The sequence below is a fragment of the Lissotriton vulgaris genome, chromosome 5 (assembly GCF_964263255.1).
Source record: "Lissotriton vulgaris chromosome 5, aLisVul1.2, whole genome shotgun sequence".
Taxonomy (NCBI): Eukaryota; Metazoa; Chordata; class Amphibia; order Caudata; family Salamandridae; genus Lissotriton; species Lissotriton vulgaris.
This window is the reverse complement of record NC_141693.1, coordinates 1,784,250,073-1,784,272,240: the sequence shown is the minus strand read 5'-3', so window position 1 is coordinate 1,784,272,240 and position 22,168 is coordinate 1,784,250,073. Positions and strand designations below refer to the sequence as shown.

Sequence of the window (22,168 nt, the reverse complement as noted above, 5' to 3'; positions counted from 1 at the left end):
AAAGTGTGAACAAATGGAAAGAGAAATGAGATAGTAAATAAGATGAGAAAATGAGCATACACAAAAAAGAAGCGAGGAAAAATGGCAATAATAGTGAACTGGGGTTACACAGGGGAAGCGTGCGTTTAAGTCATCTAATTCTATGTCATGAGGACGCATTTCATTCAAACATGGGTTTTATTTGACCAAGCATGCTGGGATGTTTAGGCCAAACTGTAATGAGACAAGTCTGCAAGTTCTCAAAGGCAGAGTTCTCCCTGCTGAAAATCCAAGATTAGTTAAAAGTTCAACTCATGACCACAGTCCAGCTGACAGAGAAAGGCAGTGTGTGATAGTGCTTCGAAGAAGCCTCTAGTGGTATGTGTGTTATATGGAGCCTAGAAGACATACCTGTAGAGCACTCGGCTGCCATTAGCGGTCTCTTGGCTATAGACAGATACTGCAGCACTGGTACTAATGTAATCTACCCGGAACACTGGGACGCGAAGTGTATCCACTGGGATTTGAACCCGTGACCCTGAGGACTAACACCGCTCCCTGGAGTGGTGGCATTACTAAACCGAGTCACTAGAACCATTTAGAACATGGCTGTGGGCCAGGACACAGCTTGGCTGTCATGAAGACAAACTAATATTTACGTATTTGAACGAAATACAGTTTAGGTCACAGAACAGTAAGGCGGTCTAATTGTTTGCCCCCAGAAGGTCCTGCCGGGTCATGCAGAGTGGACTCTCTTGGCGAGCCAGGCTCCCGTGCTAGTGGTCACTTCCGGTACTGGGAAGCTTTGTTCCCATGCTCCTCTTCCTCTTCTCTGGTGCTGGAATGTGAGGAATGTACCAAGATTCCTCTGGGATAGGGGCAGCCTGCCTGCCCCCTCCGGCAGGAATCCGGAGCATGTGCGCCTTCGGCAGGACAAATTGTTCCATTGCCCCGGGACGCCGAGCCACCGCGGCTTGCAAAGCCAAGCCCGGGGCTTCCATTTTAAGGCAAGGAACATCAAAAACCAAAGGGGCAGAGCCACCACTAATCCGGGTGGGGGGAGGGGGGGTGGTGTCAGCTTTGAATTTATGATCTAAATTTCAGCTTCCATGCCCTCTTTGTCCAGGTTCACTGACCCAAATTATTTTTTTCTCCCCCATCTAATATTCACGGATAGCGATGTGTGTTTTCAATATTTTGATACAGCAGCAGCTCACTAACATTATTGCAAATAATCTTTGTTACCCCCTTCCCATCTTCCCATTTCTCATACGCGAGTTTTTGATCTAAAAGAAACTTTTTTATGCATGTTGCATGGTGTGGTAAACATTTCTATGCAAAATGTCTGTAAAAGAATCCCAGACATCAACCACATTAAAATAAATTAAAGGAAAATGGTATTTTAAACGAACATTTTCAGAATTATTCAAGGTCCTCAGCGCACAACTTCGCAGAACAGAGCTGCCTCTTTAAGGGGCTCTTAAAAGGCTGGGGCCCCGGGCCAGGCCCACTTTGCCCATGCCTGAAAACGTCCCTGCGACTGAGAACAAATCATAAGACAGTTTTGGATAATGCTAGCTCGTCTACGTAACAAATTGTTATTTTTTACACCATTAGGGACTCATTTTGGCCTCGATGTATGAAAACCAGGGTCAGCCCTTCCCGGACTCTAACCCGTGACCTGCTGGATGCAGAGATGCTCTGCACCAGGAGCATGTCAGGAGCCCACTGATCTATTTTGTCACCTCAGGGAGTCCGTAGAGAGTGGGGACTGGGCTGCCAGTGACGCATTCCAAGGAATCAGTAGGGTTTCTATGAAATTACTGTGCCCAGTGAACAGTAAAACTGGGAAACTGGACATATTTCAACTGAGAAGGAAAACGTCTTAAAATAACGCAATGGAGGGTTAAATCGCTCTTGTCTGAAAGATAAAGACAGTGGAGGAAGGGCACTTTGGGGTAAGCAAAACCTACTCAGGGGGTTCGCAGTTGTTTAGAAAATTAAAAAATAATAACAGATTATCAGAGTGTGTATAAATGAATAAGCAAAATTTAAAATTGCTAATTGTAAAACATTCTGTGAATGTGCAGGCATTTTAAATAGGAGGTTAAAAATTAAGTTGGTATCCTTAGATTGATCAGTGGGACCAGTGCAAGTGCGTCAAACAGAGTATCATATGGATGATGAGTGGCCTGAATTGAAATCAGAAAAGCTCCAACTCTTCAAATAAAATAACATTTCATTTTTTGTATATTCGTTTGTGAATTAAATAAAATATTTCATAATTTGTGTATTGGTAAGAAGAATTGTTTTTTTCTGCATTTTTTGTGTGCTATTTTGCGGTTCAAACCATTGAAAATGCTTAGGCTGGAATCCCCCGTTTGCTGTAATGGATTAGTGGGGGTCCCTAGAATCCAATATTGATTCAGAGAGAGGATCCCGGGTTCCAGTAATGATTAGTTGGTAGCCCACAGAAGACAAAAGGTTAAGGTTAAGAACCACTGGATTTGGAAATAATTATTTAGAATTTACTGATGTGTTGCTATTACTTCCCGCTGAAGTCCAGAGCAGTGGGCAAACGAAAGAAAAAAGTATGAGATTCCTGAAAGAGGCTACATGACGTAAACTACAAGCAGTAGGACATGTGAATGTAACATTGTTTAATACAAAACAGACAATGAAAAATGACATACCACATATCTGTTGCTGTACTGATGGGTTCGTAATTCAAAATTTCGGGTGCTAGAAAGAAAACAGAAGACATAAAAATGTTACGTTTTTTTCATTTAAGGCGAGGTGAAACTAGAACCGGTCGGATTAAACACAGAGGCATTTAACTCATTTTAGTCAGGCATCTCATTCCTTTACTGATGATTTCAACTCATGCAGGCTTGTTAAGTCTAATTCTGGCTGCTACATATTCTCTGGGGGCTACCAAATTTTCTTCGTGACTTTACTAGCATGCATGCACTGGTCTTTTTGGGCTGTCTGGTCACATTTCAGCTCACACACAATATGCCAACAGTCTAACTCAGACACCACACCTAACATGTGGGTTCCCAACCCAGGATGCCCTTTTCTGCGATTTATATGGTGCTTCCTACAGCAATATTTCAGTTTCCAAGCACTACAAACAGGTGCTACTATTTCCCGCTTTATTGGTACACAATTTAAAGAGCTTGCAAGAATGGAATGTTTCGTTGGACATCTCAACAGACCATCACTCAGTACCCTTCTTCACCGGCACATTTGACATTCCAGTCTTATAAGGCCGGTCACTGTTCTCTCCTTGGGCCAGATTTCAGTCGTCAATATGCTGCTTAAGCCGTTAAAGCCTCGGATCTCGTTTTATGACAAAGTTCGGGTGACGCCCTTGGACCAAGGTCGCCATGGTCGTCAAACAGAACACCTACAAATTTCATCTGGCATCGGAGGGCTTACACTGCTGACCCGCATCAACCACATCTTACTGAGACATGTCAAGCCTGTCAAATGGCGTCTACTGGGCAAGTGTTGTCATGTCTGGTCCCACTGGCTCCAACATGTTTTCAGCATGGTCGCATCAGTCTCAGAACCATCTTAAGACTCGTCAGAACCTAATTTTTCGTTCTGGCGGGAGGGTCTTATTCAAGGCTTTCAAATTCAAATTATGCGATGACCCAAAATGTACTTAAAATTTGCAAGATTTACCAGAGCTAGTTAATCCTGGCTACTTTGCACCAACGCCGTATCCGGATACGTCAAATTTTTGTCTACCCTGCCTGATTGGAAACTCCAGCAAAATCTGTTTCCTTGTGCCACAAGGCTTTCCCTTCAATGGTGCTGTATGTTTTGGCGCCTGGGAGGAGAAAGGTAGTTTAACATTCACTGGTTTTGGTGGTAAAGGGGGACCACTTGCTCAAGGTGGGACTTCCTCTGTCACAATCACATGAACCGACAAGTCTGCCAGGAGACCCACACCAAAGTGATGTGTAATGTACCAAACTGGTTGTTGCCTGCACCTATGGGACAGAGCTACCCGACCTCAAAATATAGAAGACCTGCCTTATTCCAGCATTAAGAAAATTTAGAACTCCACAACAGCATCTCCACCCTGGGAGAAAAACAGGCCTAGGGGCGGAAAGATATCGAGCCACAATAGAAACATTTTTGTAAGATGTGTTCAGTGACATCAACTAATCTTCCAAAGCCAGTATATAGGTCCTATGCAGTCCTTACAAAGTGAATACCACTGTAAAGGTATTGAAAGAATAAGTTACCTTGAATAACAGAAGTAAGTGGCTTAATTTCAGCAGTTTCCCTCACCACAAATAGACTGTTCTCCCAAAAGGGGGAGAAAAAAAATTAATCAAAAAAATGAAATTAACCCCGCAATGCCCAACCTTAATTTCTACCATTGAACGTTATTTCCGGAACAGTTCTGGTGCAAGGGGATGTTGCACTCAGACACCTTTCTCTTTTAAGATGTCTGTGAGACTTTGATGCCTTTCAGAAATGTATTCTCATTAGATAAAACTGTTAAATAAAATGAACTTACCAACATACTCTGGCGTGCCCAGGATCTCGCGGACTTCTTTCACACTATCCACTTGCCGGGACAGCCCAAAATCCACGATTCGGATGTCACCCAGGGGATTGCTGCTCGTCAGGAGAATGTTCTGCGGCTGAAAACAAAGCCAGGGTGAGTATAACATTGTGTTCCAGGTGTGTGCAGGCTATACTATGAACGGTATGCAAAGTTGGGTTTTCAGAACACAAACACGCTGTCAATCCAGCCATTTCTAGAAGCAGGCAGACCCTAATGACAGAGGTGGGGAAGCTTGGAGTAACTAGGTTCCTTCAGTGACATTTTAGAAAAGATGAGCTATGATGGGTATCCTGAGGTAGTTTAAGCTTCGTATAGACTTGATTCAGGTGGTTGGGGAACACGGAAGACTCCGTGTCAGGCAGCAACCTTTGAACTATTCCTGTACCTCAACACTAAATCTGAAAACGAAGCATCCTGGCAAGTGGGTGGTTGGTTTTTGAGAGAGGGCTGAAAATGGCAGTATTGCACTAGTACCTGTGCAGATGCCTATCTGTGAGAGTCTGGCTGCGGAGCCCGATCACTGGACTGTTTTTGGATGCCGACTTGGTTCTATTAGATTTCCTGAAAAAACAGGGATTCAAAGGTTTGGCGCTGCTGGGGCTTTCAGTTGGGTATCCAAGCATGCAAGTGACTCCAGCGACGGCTCCTCCGTTATAGCGGACGAGAGTCGCCCTGCCTGCTGCGAGCGCAACAGGTACACAACATTAATTAAAATGGTAATAAATACCATTTTATTATAATGTGTCGCAGGCTTGCGCTGTTACAGCGCCAGGGCAGGGGGCGGGGCTGATTCATGCAATTGCACTATTACTGCAGCCCCTGACAGTGCACATGTCAGATTAGCTGGCAGTCTAGAGCTGGCCAAACTGCCCTGCACACTTCAGAGCTGGCAATCCCAGGGCTGAAAAACAGCCAGGGGATTGCAGCCAGAGGCCCCCAACCTCAAAAAAATGAGGGCTGGGTTAGCCTGCTCCAACCAGTCCTGGAGCGGATTGGTTGGATTGGCATTGCACAAGGCAGGAAGTTCTTTCCTTTCCTGCTGGAGTCACCACTGAGGAGAGGGTCAGGACGAAATGAGACCGCAACCAGAGCCTGCGTACCAGCAAGTGCAACATATGGGGAGGTTTTTGGGCATTGCGCCCACCATATTTTAATGTTGCTGGCCGCCACTGAGTGACAGTCCCACAAACCTTTCACACGCATCGAGATTTCCCTACTAGACTACCTTGGTACGCTTCTAGTCTGGCCTAGATCATCCAATGCGGTATCCTTATATTAGGCGCCATCCTAAAATCCTGGTATATTGAAAGGTTAGGGGCTAGTGAGTTTTCTTGCAGGCCATCAGTGGTGTGGTAAAAGTGCTACAGGCCCTACTGCAAGCAAGGAAAATAGGCCCCGTATATCACTTTTTGGATAATAAAAAAAACACATAATAACCAGGGATCATTAACCCCCTGAGGATTCTGGGCCGAGTTGCGACTGCCCTGCTGCACATTGGATAACTACATCCTTGTAGGCAATAACACCATGCCCCCACAGCCCCTACCAACAAAGAAGCCAAAGTCTGCCAGGCCCCCGTGCACGGCTCTCGCCTCTTATATATGCATACACTTTCCACCCTATAAACGAACGGTGCGGCCGTCGCGCGCTCACTGCCTCCAGCCATCCACGCGCAGGGCATGTGACTTGAATGCACAACCCGCTCTTTCCAAGGCTCACGGGGCCGCTGTTCTAAGGCAGGTCATTGTTCGTGACCCTTTCTCAAGGCTGCGTCAATTATTCATCAAGCAAAAACAGCCCCTAATCGGTTAACCATCTCGTGGCTTCAGGGCGGCAGGCCTCCCCCGCCCACCCCTCTCCTTCTCCTAGACTCGCATTAACGTTTTATTTCCAGATAACGGCCCTTCTATATGTTGGCTGACTGCACTTCCATATGAAGCCTCCCTGTCGGGATTAATGGACCAGATACAAACGACTCCACTTGCAGGCATGTTTGGTCCTGACAAGCTAATAAATTGACAAAGATCCGGTTACACATTGGAACCGATTATTAGCGGTACATAGATAAGTGCCCTGGTGCGTGCCTACTGCACCAGATTCAAGAACTGCGTATACCCTAGCAAAGCTCGTTCGGTTTCAATTATGAACTCAGGGTGCAAATGCACACCTACAAAGCTCATGTGGGCTTCTGCCTCTTTGGACATTTGCTCTCTAGCAAATCCTTCTTGATTTGTACGAAAATCTCTAACAAGCATTGGAAAAGTCAACAAGTCTGTAACTGCAAGACTTTAGAATTCGTCGATGCTTGTTTTGTCATTGTTTTTGCAAAACTTCAAAGCTGAATAAGGTGTCAGGCGCTCATCAATCTAAATGAAAGAAAACAGTTGGCTAAAACCACATTTTTCTTGGCCTAAAAAAGCATATAGTGCCATAGAAGTCAGTGACACAAAGGAACGACTTCCTGTATGGATGTGCTCCTCGTGAAAGGGCCGAATGCGGTCACTCAAGGTGAAGTTAGCCAATGGCTGAAGTGGGCTGACCCATTGCCCCATGTTCATTGCTGTAGCCCGTGTAAGAAAAATGTGATTGACACAATAGCAGGCCAATGGACGAAGACCTATTTGAGGCTGTAAAGCTACTTTCTAACCCTGTCATGTACACACTGGGGCACAAGGCTCCAGCAGGTCAACCTTCCTCTTTGCAGGACAGATGCAAATGGAGTATTCTCCACAACCTTGCACTACTGCGCTTCATCTACCGACTTCCATATTTGACAAAATTTGGGCCGATGCGCAGGCTCAACGTTGCTCTGCTCTTGACCACTGTGCGCAGACCTTCGTGAATCGGGCCAGCCGCTTCAGTCAGGGAGACTGGAGCTGTTCTTAGTTAACCAAGCTCTCTCTTTTTTTTTTTACCAGAATTTTTTTTCCTGAGTCAACTTTTCTTTCTGTCTTTGTGGGTGCATCAAAAGTGACGTAAATGCATGAATTTGCATAACATTTTCTTGGTCAGATTTATCTCTATTATCAAAATCAGCATTCAAGTCAGACCTAAATCATACACTTGGTGCTGCACTGCACCAGAGGGTATTTACTTGTAAAGCCCCCAGTCTCAGTATCTCAGAGAGGCTTTCCATCTATCTCCTAACTGCACTTTACGCTATCCAGCAGCACCACATTTTAAGACAGGGTTTGGCAGACAACAGGTGAGGTTTTAATACGTTTTTTTTACTGCTTCAAAAAAACTCTCTGCAGGAAGAAGAATTTTGGCAGCTGCACTTTGCAAAGTTCATCCAACAAGAAGCGAGTGATTACACGGAAAATGTAAATATAACAGGTGCTATGAGCTGCATAGTCTGTGTTTGGATTATTCAAAGATTCTTTCATGAGGAGGGAAGACAGACTAATTGTGCGGGAAGTTAGTCAGCCTTAGCAACACATGCCCGAGGGTTCCGATTGGTTAACCTAATTTAAGGTAATGATTTAATTCCCATGAATTATGAAAAATAAATCACGGATATGATTACATTTCCAACTATGTGTTTTGATACCACAGCCAGACACACATACACTTATAAAGCATGCAGGGCAAGATCACTGTCACAGAGCACCAAACTCAAATTAGCATTTTCATTGGTAATTTTATAAAGTTCCTTCAAGCAATGGTTTGTTGCCTGAAACATATTCTTCGGCCCACTAATTGCGTATAATGAGATATTTTAAAATCACGGTTTGTGGGCATGATTTGGCTCAAAATGCAGAATGAGCAAACAGCATCATTAATATATCCCAAAACTCCTGCTTTGGGGGAGGCAAAGGTAGTGAGCAGGGAAGGGGCACTGTAGTAGTCCAGACACAAAATGCCAAGTTTGTGTGATTCTCAAGTACATTTTTTTCTGATGATATATAAAGTGTACTCTACCTACCTACTTTGACATCACCTACTCACACATAACACAGAGGCATTCCTCAGGGTTCCATCATATCCCTACTGCTACTAAACATCTACTTAACCCCTTTATCAAATCTGATAAAATCAGACAACCTCACCTGTTACAACTATGCAGATGACACCCAAATCCTGAAAAAAAAATGGAAAGCACCGAAAACAGCTACAATCCACAACCTGATGACTGCCTTTTTACCATAAAAACAGATTATGAATAACCATCTAAAGCTTATTACCATAAGACAGTCTTATGAACTGTGGATAATAGTAAAAGTACCAGCCTAGTGGCCTAAGGAACTTCAAACCCCACCAAAAACATCAAGAGAAGTTATAAACTTAGGAGTAACCATAGATTCAGACCTATCCTTGCTAACACTGTGACAAAGAATGCCTTCTACACAATGCAAACAGAAAGTCGCATAGTCTCATACCTTGCATACCAACATAAAACTGCAAGCCAGTGTCACAATTGTAATATCCAAGCTTGGCTATGCCTTGGGCACCCTCATTCATCACATGCAAAATAAAAGTCATCCATAATGCTGCCACAAAGATTCTTCTCTACCTTTAGCCAAGAAAATGCAGGACTCCAGACCTGCAATCGCACCACTGGCTGACAATAGCTGGAAGGGAAATGTCCAGGGCATTCTGCATAGTCCACAGTGCCTCCCAGGGAAAAGGACCACTATAACTACAAGTTAAATTCAAGCAATACAAATGAAACCACACACTGTGCTCCAGGCTTGCACCTCTTATAGTACCAACTTATCAAACGAAATCTGTATTAGGCACAGCTTTCTCAGTACAAACCACCAACCTCTGGAACTCACTACCCGCCAATATTAGAAGCATCCAGGAGCATATACATTCCGAAGACAGTAGAAAACATGACTATTTCCTGGGTAACTGCACCAACCATATTCCAGCAACAGAGCCCATAAAATAGTTGCACCCTCAAGCACGATCCTCAGCTTACAACGCAGGGGTTGCAAACAACTCAACCAGCAAACTGCTTTCATTGTGCTGGTAAGATAAGAAGGGCTGACCTATGGTTCACCGTGGCATTATATAGTTATGTACTTGCATATGTAGCAATTATGGGGCACAATAATATTAAAATCATTATATGCACTAGGCAGCTGCAAATTTTAACTTATACCTCTTAAATTCACATAAGACATATCTGCTATGATGGTTGGCCACCACCAACCAGCACTGTACAGCCAAAAAAGAGGCATCACCAAATGTTCAGGGATGGGATAACTAAACAGAACGGTCACACATTGCTGGACAATTCAGAGGACTTTAATATAGTCCACCACAGCAGGTCCCACACACCTATACAATCTGCCCACTACTTTACATATCACAAAGATACCCAGATAAGGGATGATAACATAAATGCCCATCCCAACAGATCTCTCCACTTCTCTCGTCCTCCAGTCATGCCAGCTCAGGACCACAACTATACACAAAACTTCAGATTGGACAACCCAGAGGAGTAACCAGCTAAGCACACTTTCACATGAAGTACCATAAAGGGACCGGCAGAGCTTTTCAAAGCTACCAGCATACTAAAACCCATAAAACTGCGGGTTTCTCACAAGTCATCATCCGCCACACTGCTACATGTGTCCCATAATACGATAACCGCAAGCACGGAAAGAGCCTCCAGCGATAGGTAGAGGATAGGACCAACCCCTCCATGTCCCATAACAAGATGGCTTATCAGTGCGTCCGGCACCCTGATACGAGATAGGACACCCAGTCGAGAATCGGGTTTGGACCATTGTTCGGGATCATGACCCATGGCTAACTGCCGGAGCCACAAGGCCATTTAATTGACCATTTAGTTAAGATGCCAATTGTGACCTAGCTCCCTGAAGTAGCCATAGCCAGCATGTCAACAGTATAAGAAACACCATCCCAAAACCATCAGCAGAGAGGAAGGCACTCCCCAGACATTCCCAGAACACCTGCATCAGGGCCCATCCATACCTTAAGATCCAGGTGGACCACATTGTTCTTGTGGAGGTAGGACACGCCGTTCAGGATCTGCCGGAGGAGGCGGATGACGTCCTTCTCCGTGAAGGCCTCATCGTGGTCCGCCACGCACTGGTGAAAGATCTCTCCTCCTGCAGCACTGTGAGGGAAAGGGTTACATGATTGGTCACTGGTCACTGGGAATGACAGGTTCCTTACATACACTGAATGCCACATGCACAACAGACATTCTCCACCCAGGTGCATATGTACACAACAAAACTATTGCGTCACAGAGGCGGGCGAACTGCGATTTACAAAGGCAAACGTAAAAGTTTAAACTGCCCTACTGGGAATGTACCGCCTATGCGCTTTATAGCCGTTTGGTGCATATGCACGAAACGTTCTTCAGGTGTGTACACAAGTCTATTTTGTAAAGCTCTGTTCATCTCCAATGCCTTTCTTGGCGAAGATGACAGAGGGGTATTGTTTTCCAGCTCGTTTTTCGCGCATCTACTCGACCATGGAAAGGTGAAGGCCGCGTGGGCCCGACAGGATTCGAGCATGTGACATCGCAGAGTGCGCGAGGCGACTGCACCACCAGACCAGCACGTGCAGATCACTTATGTGAATGAGTAGACACACGCTGGGGTAGCCATCCTGTGAACGGTTTGCATTTCCAGGTATCACAACTTCTCTATTATACATGTTTCCAAAGGTCGCCCATTTCAACACAGCCTACTCAGGCGGAAGTACTTTTCCACTCTTACCAGATTACGTGTGGAAGATCCATTTGGCTGTGCATAGGTGCACAGACGCGCGTGCAAAGTGCATTTCTTAAGGGTTGTCAAAGCCAAGAAAAGTGGTCACTTTGTACGACGAGGGGCCACATTTTTAAGCCGAAAATGATCTGACCCTAGGCCTAGCCTACGCGTATACTCCAAGTCCAACTCCACATGAGCACAAACGGTGCATACAATAGACGCGCCCTAATCCGAACCGCATGTATAACTTACATGCAGACGCCTTTTTATCACTTCAGGACGCTGCTCCATTAAAACTCTGGTAATCTGCAACTTTACCCCCACCCCCACTCTAAATAAATCCTATCTGAACCCAAATTAACTGCAGTTGTCAAGGTACCCGAGGCGTGTTCAGTAACACAACAGACCATCCGAAGAAAATTATTTAACACCAGCAGAGGGCAGCAGAGGCAGGAAAGGGAATGGAGGCGCAGCCAGAACCCTGACTACTGTGCACGGCCGGCACGGCACCACACCGGGATACAGGGCAGGGGCTCGCTTACTGGGGCAGCATGGAAACATGGAGGGCGAGAGGGGGGTTGATTCAAGACTGAACAGGCCTCTTGGAAGCTCACCTAACACTCAGCGTTTGCTCATTCACTGGAGGCAAAATTATGATAGCAAAGAAAGAAGCTACTTACCTGGTTCTGCAGCCGGATTGAATTTGAGCTTCAGGTTGCAAAAACAGAGGTCACACGTGTCTAATGTACGCTTAACAGTGGGCAGCGCAACAAGCAATACTAGAGGTGGACGAGCCAGGCTCGAGCCTCCAGCCTAGCTCACCTCGAGCTCAGGCTCCCTGGAGAATCAGTGTGAGGAGCCCAGGGGGGCCCTGGAGAGGCAGCTGGAAGAGCGTTGGTCACATGAAAGGCCGTGTAAGGAGCTTGAAGCCATGGCGCTGTAGAGCGAAGCACTTGATGCCCACGGAGAAGCAGTGTGAGGCGCCTACAGTGCGTGAAGAGATAGAGTTTAGCAATATCGCCTAGAGCACTTGGAGAGGACGGCTTTTGTTTTTGGGTCCAATGGGGCGGCAGTGTGGGGAGCTCGGGGTCCCATGGAGAGACAGTGTGTGGTGCTCGGGTCCCAAGGAGAGAAAGTGCAGGGAGCTTGGGTCCCAAGAGACGCAGTGTGGGGGAGCTTGGGTCCCATGGAGATACAGTATGGGGGAGCTTGGGTCCCATGGAGACGCAGTGTGGGGGAGCTTAGGTCCCATGGAGACGCAGTGTGGGGGAGCTTAGGTCCCATGAGACGCAGTGTGGGGGAGCTTGGGTCCCATGAGACGCAGTGTGGGGGAGCTTTGGTCCCATGGAGACGCAGTGTGGGGGAGCTTGGGTCCCATGGAGACGCAGTGTGGGGGAGCTTGGGACCCATGGAGACGCAGTGTCGGGGAGCTTAGGTCCCATGGAGACGCAGTGTGGGGGGAGCTTAGGTCCCATGGAGACGCAGGTCCCATGGAGACGCAGTGTGGGGGAGCTTAGGTCCCATGGAGATGCAGTGTGGGGGAGCTTGGGACCCATGAGACGCAGTGTGGGGGAGCTTGGGTCCCATGAGACGCAGTGTGGGGGAGCTTGGGTCCCATGAGACGCAGTGTGGGGGAGCTTGGGTCCCATGGAGACGCAGTATGGGGGAGCTTGGGTCCCATGGAGACGCAGTATGGGGGAGCTTGGGTCCCATGGAGATGCAGTATGGGGGAGCTTGGGTCCCATGGAGACGCAGTATGGGGGAGCTTGGGTTCCATGGAGAAGTAGTTTGGGCCCCATGGAGAGGCAATGCGGAAAGCTTGGGCCACATGGAGAGGCAGTGCGGGGAGCTTGAGCCCCATGGAGAGAGAGTGAGGGGGAGCTTGGGTTCCATGGAGAGCAGTGTGGGGGAGCTTGGGTCCCATGGAGACGCAGTGTGGGGGAGCTTGGGTCCCATGGAGGCGCAGTGAGGGGGAGCTTGGGTCCCATGGAGGCGCAGTGTGGGGGAGCTTGGGTCCCATGGAGGCGCAGTGTGGGGGAGCTTGGGTCCCATGGAGGCGCAGTGTGGGGGAGCTTGGGTCCCATGGAGGCGCAGTGTGGGGGAGCTTGGGTCCCATGGAGGCGCAGTGAGGGGGAGCTTGGGTTCCATGGAGAGCAGTGTGGGGGAGCTTGGGTCCCATGGAGGCGCAGTGTGGGGGAGCTTGGGTCCCATGGAGGCGCAGTGTGGGGGAGCTTGGGTCCCATGGAGGCGCAGTGTGGGGGAGCTTGGGTCCCATGGAGGCGCAGTGTGGGGGAGCTTGGGTCCCATGGAGGCGCAGTGTGGGGGAGCTTGGGTCCCATGGAGGCGCAGTGAGGGGGAGCTTGGGTCCCATGGAGGCGCAGTGTGGGGGAGCTTAGGTCCCATGGAGACTCAGTGTGGGGGAGCTTGGGTTCCATGGAGAAGTAGTTTGGGCCCCATGGAGAGGCAATGCGGAAAGCTTGGGCCACATGGAGAGGCAGTGCGGGGAGCTTGAGCCCCATGGAGAGAGAGTGAGGGGGAGCTTGGGTTCCATGGAGAGCAGTGTGGGGGAGCTTGGGTCCCATGGAGACGCAGTGTGGGGGAGCTTGGGTCCCATGGAGACGCAGTGTGGGGGAGCTTGGGTCCCATGGAGACGCAGTGAGGGGGAGCTTGGGTCCCATGGAGACGCAGTGAGGGGGAGCTTGGGTCCCATGGAGAGAGAGTGAGGGGGAGCTTGGGTTCCATGGAGAGCAGTGTGGGGGAGCTTGGGTCCCATGGAGACGCAGTGAGGGGGAGCTTGGGTCCCATGGAGACGCAGTGAGGGGGAGCTTGGGTCCCATGGAGACGCAGTGAGGGGGAGCTTGGGTCCCATGGAGACGCAGTGAGGGGGAGCTTGGGTCCCATGGAGAGAGAGTGAGGGGGAGCTTGGGTTCCATGGAGAGCAGTGTGGGGGAGCTTGGGTCCCATGGAGACGCAGTGTGGGGGAGCTTGGGTGTCTTAAAGTGGAGTGTTGAAGTCAACCGTTACTAGTTCATCTAACATCACACAACTCTATGGTTCTCCTTCTGTCATCAGAATCTAGAAAGTCATTGTCGACCAACCGGAAATCAAGTTCATTTCACAGTTGTACAGCACATCTTCTTAAGTAGCAACAGATAAAAGAAAACAAAAAAACGGGGTTGAGTATGCAGTGCGTTCAGCACCTTATAGAAACTGTGAATCCTGCAGGCTACCTACTTCCAGTTGAGTACTCAAGACAGTCAAAACCACCATTAGCCAATGTAGGTCCTGGAAACTACTATGCACAAGAATCCCGATTTCGGTCCATTTTATTTAAATGCATCTCATTCGCATGGATCTAGCCATCCTAGACCTACATTGGACACCTCTGTTATACCAAAGCCTTCTTGAAATGTGTTCTATAGTTCTGTCTAATAGCACTGCCATGACTGAAGGTCTACAAGTTGAAACCCCAGGACCCGCAAGCTATCACTTTCTTCGAGTTCTGTTTGAACAACCTGATCATACGCCACAAGCTATAACAGCATTTTTTTTTCCTAGTATCCGTTTCAGTTTTTGCCGCCTGCTTGGAATATACAGTAGCTGTGTATTGGAAAAATGCTCGTTCTGATCCAGTTTTGTCAGGACATGCACCTAGAAACAAACGTTTCTTTCACGGATGAGACTACCAAGTTGTCTTGGGGGCCTCGCCAGAGGCATCATGGGAACATTCGAGCAACAGTTCCTGGCACGTGTGGTGAACCATGGGTAACTCAAAACGTGCAACGAGATTCCATCAAGTGACTGGTGGAAGATTATTTTCCACAGCGCTGGAGTGAAAGCACGTGTCCTCAATTCTCCTCTTTTCAGAGATGCACAGAGATACTGTGCAGAACCATCAGTGTATCAACTACCTTAACCCACGAAGAAAAGAAGCACATATAGCCATTTCTCTAGGCACACTGGTGACCTCTCTGCACTAAGTACACAGTTTTGCTCATTATTCACATTTACCAGGCTTTCTCTGGTGGAACCTGGGTGGACACAACTTTCTATGCACCCTTAGGCATCACTTTTATGCCTAGATTAGAAGGTAGCCCGCCGGGAGGAATGAATGTTTGTGGCAGAAGATCTCCTAAGCCGGGGTGTCAGAAGCTGGTCAAGGAGTGGCTGAATAAATGCAGATTTTAAGGATATTCAGTGGCAGTGTAAAGGAGCTCGATTTAAATCACTGTATGCTAGAAACAAAGCGTCACTCATCTCGAAAAAGACACACACTTGGTGGTCAGGTTGAGAGCTCACTCAAATCAGAGTAAATTACATATCTGGTAAGAAAAGCTAGAATTTCAATTATTTTTAATATTCTTCTGTTGGTAGAACAGCTCCTGGGAGCTGCAAATACTGTAGGCAGCAATTTCACCTCAAAGGAAAACTCTTATAGACCACTTGAGAAGCTGCATTGGCCACTTCGAATGCTGCACCACACCTTTTGAAAGCCACGCGTCCACATTCATGAAGTTTGAATGTTGTTTTCATGTTACAGTTATTTGTACACTATCATTTCAGTGTTTACTTCGAGTTATCACTGATGTCAAAGTTGCCGAGACATTCCCTGGTATAATGTCATCGAGTATGGTAATTAGTACTCACACCTACGAATACGAAAACTCGATAAATCTTTATAAATGTATCTTTTACTCGAGATACTGAAAATCGGACATTGGTCTGGCGCCTAGATCCATGCGGAGGACCACTGGAATTATGCAAGGATGGAGGGCGAATTTACTAAGTAGCGATTACTAAATTACACGGCAAGAATTGGAAAATTGTGTGGCATAACGCAGCACATTGTGACACATTTATTTCACCATTTCAACATTTTAATACACATTACTGTACCTTTGGTAGAAGTTTACTCTCATTAATACACGTTAGACAGTCTAATTCAGCAATCGGCAACTACGAGGCGACCAGTTAACCTTTAAAATAGACTACCACTGCACCATGTTGTTTAATAGCAAAATTTCAAGTTTGACTTAGAAAAATGTCCTTGTTAAAATCTGAGCATTATGTAGCAGAGATTGGATTACATGACAACTGCAATATATCCCTAGCTATGCAGAGTTTGTGATGGCTGCAGAATCCCATAATTCCAGTGGCTCTGACTATGCTGTACGAATAAATAAATGGAAGGCTGTATCTCCATATTTGACTACAGTTACAAGCCTCCCCTAAATTAAAGCGTGAGCGCAAAATAACCTTAGGTGACAACAACCACTCCCTACTCGAATGTTCTTCTTAAATATTCAGAACCCTTGAAGCCACAACCAGATCCACTAGAAGCCACTAGCTGGGCACGAGTGGGATTGTGCCACGGATCCAGCAGCTCCAGCACATCGGAGTGACCTCTTGGCAATTACTCTCCACTAATCCGGCTGACAAGGATTACTTGCTCAGTCAGCGACGATGACCGGCGCTCCAGCAATCCAAGGAGTGCTATGATTTTACAAGGTGATCCGTTAGACAGCGCCCGCCGGCAAATCTCGGCCCTCCGATTGGGCCCGGCCTTTTAATCAGCTTTCGGCGTTTCCTGGAAACATGTATCATGGCCGAAGAATCCTGTCAACAGGGAACTGCGTTTCCCGCGCCCTGACCCTGCGTCCCTTGAAGAGGACGTAAGCGCGACACCCATGCAGTGTTGACAGATTGGGCTAGAACACGCACAACTGGGCTATATTTTTCCTGGTTGTGCTGTAAAATTTTGGTTTGTGCTAGTTGCGGCTTTTGCAGAGCTTCACTGGCTCCCTATGAAACAGCGAGTGGCTTTTAAATCTCTCCGTCTTGTTTTTAAAGCACTGCATGGAGTAGGGCCCGGCTCCTTGTAATCCATGTTCACCTGGTACATCCCAACCAGAGCCCTCCGTTCTACAACAGCCTGTCTTGTTACAGTACCAAGATTCAATAAGGTCAGGACTGGGGGGAGATCTTTCAAAGTTGCATCCGCAAAACTTTGGAATAGCTTGCCCCTTGACATCCGCCAAACAACTGAACTTCTCTCTTTCAGGAAGCGGATCAAAACCTGGCTTTAAACTCTGGTTGCCCTACTGATGTCCCCAGTGCATTCCACCTTAGGAGTTATTCTCAGCGCCAGGATACCTGCAAGGTGACAGCCGCGCTATATAAATGTTTTAAATAATAAAATAAATTATATATATATATACAGCGCTCCAGCAAAGTAGTATGTTAAAGTGCTTTATTAGACAAATATTTACTTGGAATCATACTGCAACATCAATTCCAATGCATTCATCACCTCCTTGACGCTATCCCTGACCCATCTTCCTTAAAGTAGCACTATTGGGCTACTTTTTGATTTGCTTTGGTCTATAGAAAGCTTAAAAAAATCTGACAACACTGCACCCATGGCCTGCTGACAGCAGAATGGACAGTCTCTGATATTATATTTCACGTGTTGCAGTGCAAGCACCGGGTGGCTGCCGCTCACATCAACGGAGGGACGTGTATTTCTGTGCTGCTCTTGACACAGAAGAGATACACAGAAATACCCTTCAAATAATCGAAGAGTTAACGGTTTACTATTCTGGAGCCAGTCCTCACACACTTGGGAAGTGTTTGCGAACGTTGCAGTACTTTTGACAAATGGGGTAGTTAAAAATAAAGGCATGCCAGTGCAGGAGGAGCTTGAACAAGCATGGGCCAGACGACCCTGGACCGCGGTTCCCACTTGTCGCTATCTACAAAACACTTCGTTCTTGAGCACCGAGGAAATATCAACTTCTTTACTCGCGCGACAAAGTAGCACAGCGCGCCCCTCTGCCTGGTGCCTACATTTCGCAAAGTTGGCAAGTCGTTTGTCTTCTCATGTCATGTGTGCCTCCTTCAGCCAGTCCTGACTTTTTATTATACTACTCAGCATTCTGGGTATTGTAGTTTCATGTAAGTTTCGCTTTAGATATTCCAGCATGCTCAGCATAGACACCCAAAAAGGATACGAGTATGCCTTTTTTTTAAATAAAATACTGTTTCCGGCATATAAAGTCTGGAAAACCGAGCGCCAGTGCCCCTGCTCTAGAAATCTGCACACAATTCAGACCACACGATTTAGATAGGGTTGACTCAACATTTCAGCTATAAGAGGTTAATAACATGATTGGCAGGCCTGGGCAATGATAATTGTTATTTATCACAAAGAAGCAACCCGTTTGTTTTGTACATCACTGAACCTGTCAATATTAGTATCTGAAGAAATGTATTTTTTTAGATGGCAGGATGTTTAGGTAGTAAGTAGGTGAGAGATGACAACCTCCTCAATCCTAGACAGGGAGGCACGAAACGTTGAGTGCACCAGTGGAATTAATCAACTTTTAATATTTGGGCACACCACTTATTCTTCTTGAGTCTAAAATTATAAATTTGTCAAACGAGTAAAAAAAATCCCCACTATATGTCTGCTATCTTGAATTATTTACCAACTCTTCGACCTCACCCCAAATTTGGTTCCCGTCTCAGAAAAATTAGTGGGAAAAAAATCACATTAAGATGTTCATCCTATTTTCTGAGAGAGCCAATAAGTAATATGGCAATTTAGAGATTTTTATCACGCAAACGCTATTTTGTTTCTTCATTTTTTTTTGTATTTCCTTCACAATTATTTTCATTTAGAAAAAAAGAAGGCATGGGGGGTGGAGTACACCGTTCACACAGTATTCAAATCTGTGCATTCAAAAACCCAAAATTTCGAACGCTCTCTTCCAATAGCCAGATGCTTATACAGACCCCAATGCTTCCCATTTCATAAAATGGCTTTAAGTCAATGTACTACTGTTTACACGGTCTCATGAAAAAACGACTATTATATCCCGAAAGCTTCTGAAAGATGGTGTCTTTTATTGCTTCATGACTCTTTCGATTTATCAATATATTTCACTAAATCTAAAGGGCTACTGTTGTATCAGGACTAAATAGTCACTCTCAAGTATTCTACAGTTTAATAATTTTTTTGCGTTGTTGCTTGGTCACTCTGCCCATAGAACGTGAAAGTTCAACAGGTGTATTCTCCTACGGATGTAGCACTTCCTACAAAATCCAAGAATTCTAAATGTGGTCCATAGTCTAGATGTTTTTGTCTGGCCAAAGGCCAAGGCAATCATTCCTCTTTGCCTCTCCAATCCCAGTGGACGGGGATTAATTCTCTGGTCTCCTTCATGGCAATGGTCGAGGCAACCTTTACGCCACAAAGCTGGTCCTGCTACCGAGGCTGCCGCCGACAAGGCTGTGTCGGGGCAGGTTGTCTGGTTACAGGTGGGGTGACAGCTCTTTTGAACCGGGTGCTACAAAGTCCCATTGTTCACCAGTCTTAAGTGCTTTTAATTTTTCCTTCATCAAAGCCTCGCGTCTGCCAAGGTTTAAAAATTAACTGCGTCCGTCGATAACGTACTTTTGTCGCAGTTCCAGCTGGCATGGGTAGTATTTGCCAACACTTCCCGGGAGAGCTAATGCATTGAATCAGGTTTTTAGAGATTTTTCGAGAACCGGCACAGAAGTGGGAGTGGAAAATGTTACAATGCTTTGCATTCAATGGGCCAACCATTAACAGGCCATGGGGCTGAGCTGAGACTGCACAGGAGGCTAAATATATGGTCTCAATGCCACTACAGGACAGCAGTAGTAACACCACTGCAAGAGGGCTCCCATGTGCCTCTGAGCCAGAGTGACACAATCTAAGCACTAGAGTTGCGCGATCTCACCAAGTGTTGGCAGGACATCAGGTTTCCAATCTTGGGCCTGCTTTTTAAAACCCATTGTTATCCAGGGCATTTTTGGAATTGGCTCAATTGAGCAAAACGTGCTATAATTCCCAGAATGCACCAATCTATTAAATTAGAACGCAAGAATAGAACTATGGCGCTCTGTTGGGATTCTTGCATCAACAAGGAATCCCAAAATAAATAAATGTATTTATAAAGAAGTGATGAACGATGCTACAATGGAAACATCTGACAACTGCAACCCTAACTAACATTAGCCATATAAAGAACACTGACTCTATTGAACACAACCTAACACACACTTCAATCCTAACACACATGGAGCATAGGCCTACATACAACCTAACCTCAACCTTAAAGGAAACATTAAGCCTTATACTAATTCGAATACTGTTACAAACCAAGACCTATCATTAAAACCTCAGTTGTAATCACAACCTTCAGCATAATCTTAACACAGCCCTAACTCTTCAATTAAATCTAATTCACTCCAAGCCCACAAATGCTGAAACCATTAGTAACATAAATAAATGCTTCTAACGATTCATGGGCAGGTTTCCAAAAATAATGGTAATTATTCTTAATAATACAAATTATTCAAATTCACTATTCTAATTATTTTATTTTTTCTTATTCGCGTGCCATTCTGCGGATATGGAGCAAACTGACCACCGGACGGATGTCATTCAATTGTCAGTCGGCTAAAATTTTCGTCCACGCAAACATAGTTCAGCGGACTTAACCTGGGGTTGGTTTGCGACACCTACTTGGGGTTTCTGCAACTGTTCAGAAAATGGTTATTAGCAGACTAATAAAGGCTATTAGCATAAAAAAGCAAAACTGAAAACTTTAAAAACGCCCTGTAAGATGCAAATGGTACCCTAAGCTTGATTCGTAGCAGCAGCGCAAATACAGAAAAGAGAATCTAGGATTGGCGATTAGTGACCTCGAATGAAGCACTTGTATGGACAGTCAGAAACACAGTGTATCAGGAGCAAAGCAGTCTGGTACATAACGGTCTTTTGGAAATGAAACTAAATTATGAAAGGGTTGAACCTTTCCATTAAAATTACAATTTAGATTTTTGGATATTTTTTGCTTGTAAATTAAATCAAATATTTCATAATGTGCATACTGGTTTAATGTGCACTTGGTTCAAATTGCCGAACTCGCTTATGCTGCGGTCTTCTGTTTCCAGTGGTGATTCAGAGGAGGTCGACAGAAGTCAAAAGGTTGAGAACTGCTGTGCTAGCGCACTTTGTCGCCCAACTCAAGCTTCACTGCCTCACTACCGAAAGCCCAGCAGACAATAATAAGCCAACAACAGAATGGGACTGACCCAAAGTCCTCTCTCGGTCTCTGGATGGTTCATGCAGACAGGTACACTATCAAACCAGACCTAAAGGGGGGCTGGGGAGGATGGGGGATGATCAGGTAGAGGAGAAACATCTACAGACGGAAGGACACGCTAAAAAACCTTATTATATCTCCAGAAAGGTGACAGATAAACAGCGCCAAAAAGCAAAGTCATCTAGTCACCTCAAGATCAGGCACACTCACTTTTTCCATAACTGTTATTAAAAGCGATTGGAATACAAACACAAGGTGCGAAAATGGAGGTATTCTGGAGAGGTGTGGTGCAATGGCCAAGGTAGCTGACTCCGAACTACGGGGCTCACGGTTCGAATCCCAGCGCCTGTGGCAGCTCAGCCAAGTACCCTGTGACTCTGGGCAATAGCTCGCTTAATCTCCCCGATGGCCCCCAGTGCCTTGAGACCCTTAGGGGCGTTTAGTTCCCGGTTTACAAATACCGGGTTATATTGTTGTTGAAAATAGTCGGACAGCTATTTAGGCATTTTTTGGGAACACGTTAAAACAGTGGTACTGGGGTATATTTTAGGAAATGTATATGTCCTCCGGCTTCAAAAACAGGTAGAGTCCGGAACACTGTTTATGACCACTGAAGCAGCCTTCAGGATGAATGGCAGTGGGTCTAGTAAAAAGTCACTAACATCAAACCAGTGAAGTGTGGTAATCACTGTAAGATAACCAGGTAAAGACCCGGCTTATGGGCTCAGCCTGGAATACCACCGATATGATATGAATAGTAATAACTTCTA

The 22,168-nt window shown here is 46.0% G+C and overlaps 1 protein-coding gene across 1 annotated transcript in view; it reads right to left on the bottom strand.

Moving 5' to 3' along the window:
- The window catches only part of LOC147717171 (serine/threonine-protein kinase 17A-like), a 118,152-nt gene that overhangs the window by 8,873 nt on the left and 87,111 nt on the right, over positions 1-22,168 (bottom strand). Inside the window, exons 3-5 of the mRNA XM_086924108.1 lie at positions 10,514-10,658; positions 4,517-4,643; positions 2,673-2,721 (exon numbers count right to left, since the gene is read on the bottom strand). Of these exons, the coding sequence (XP_086780234.1) occupies positions 2,673-2,721; positions 4,517-4,643; positions 10,514-10,658 (321 nt within the window). The remainder of the gene's footprint in view (positions 1-2,672; positions 2,722-4,516; positions 4,644-10,513; positions 10,659-22,168) is intronic.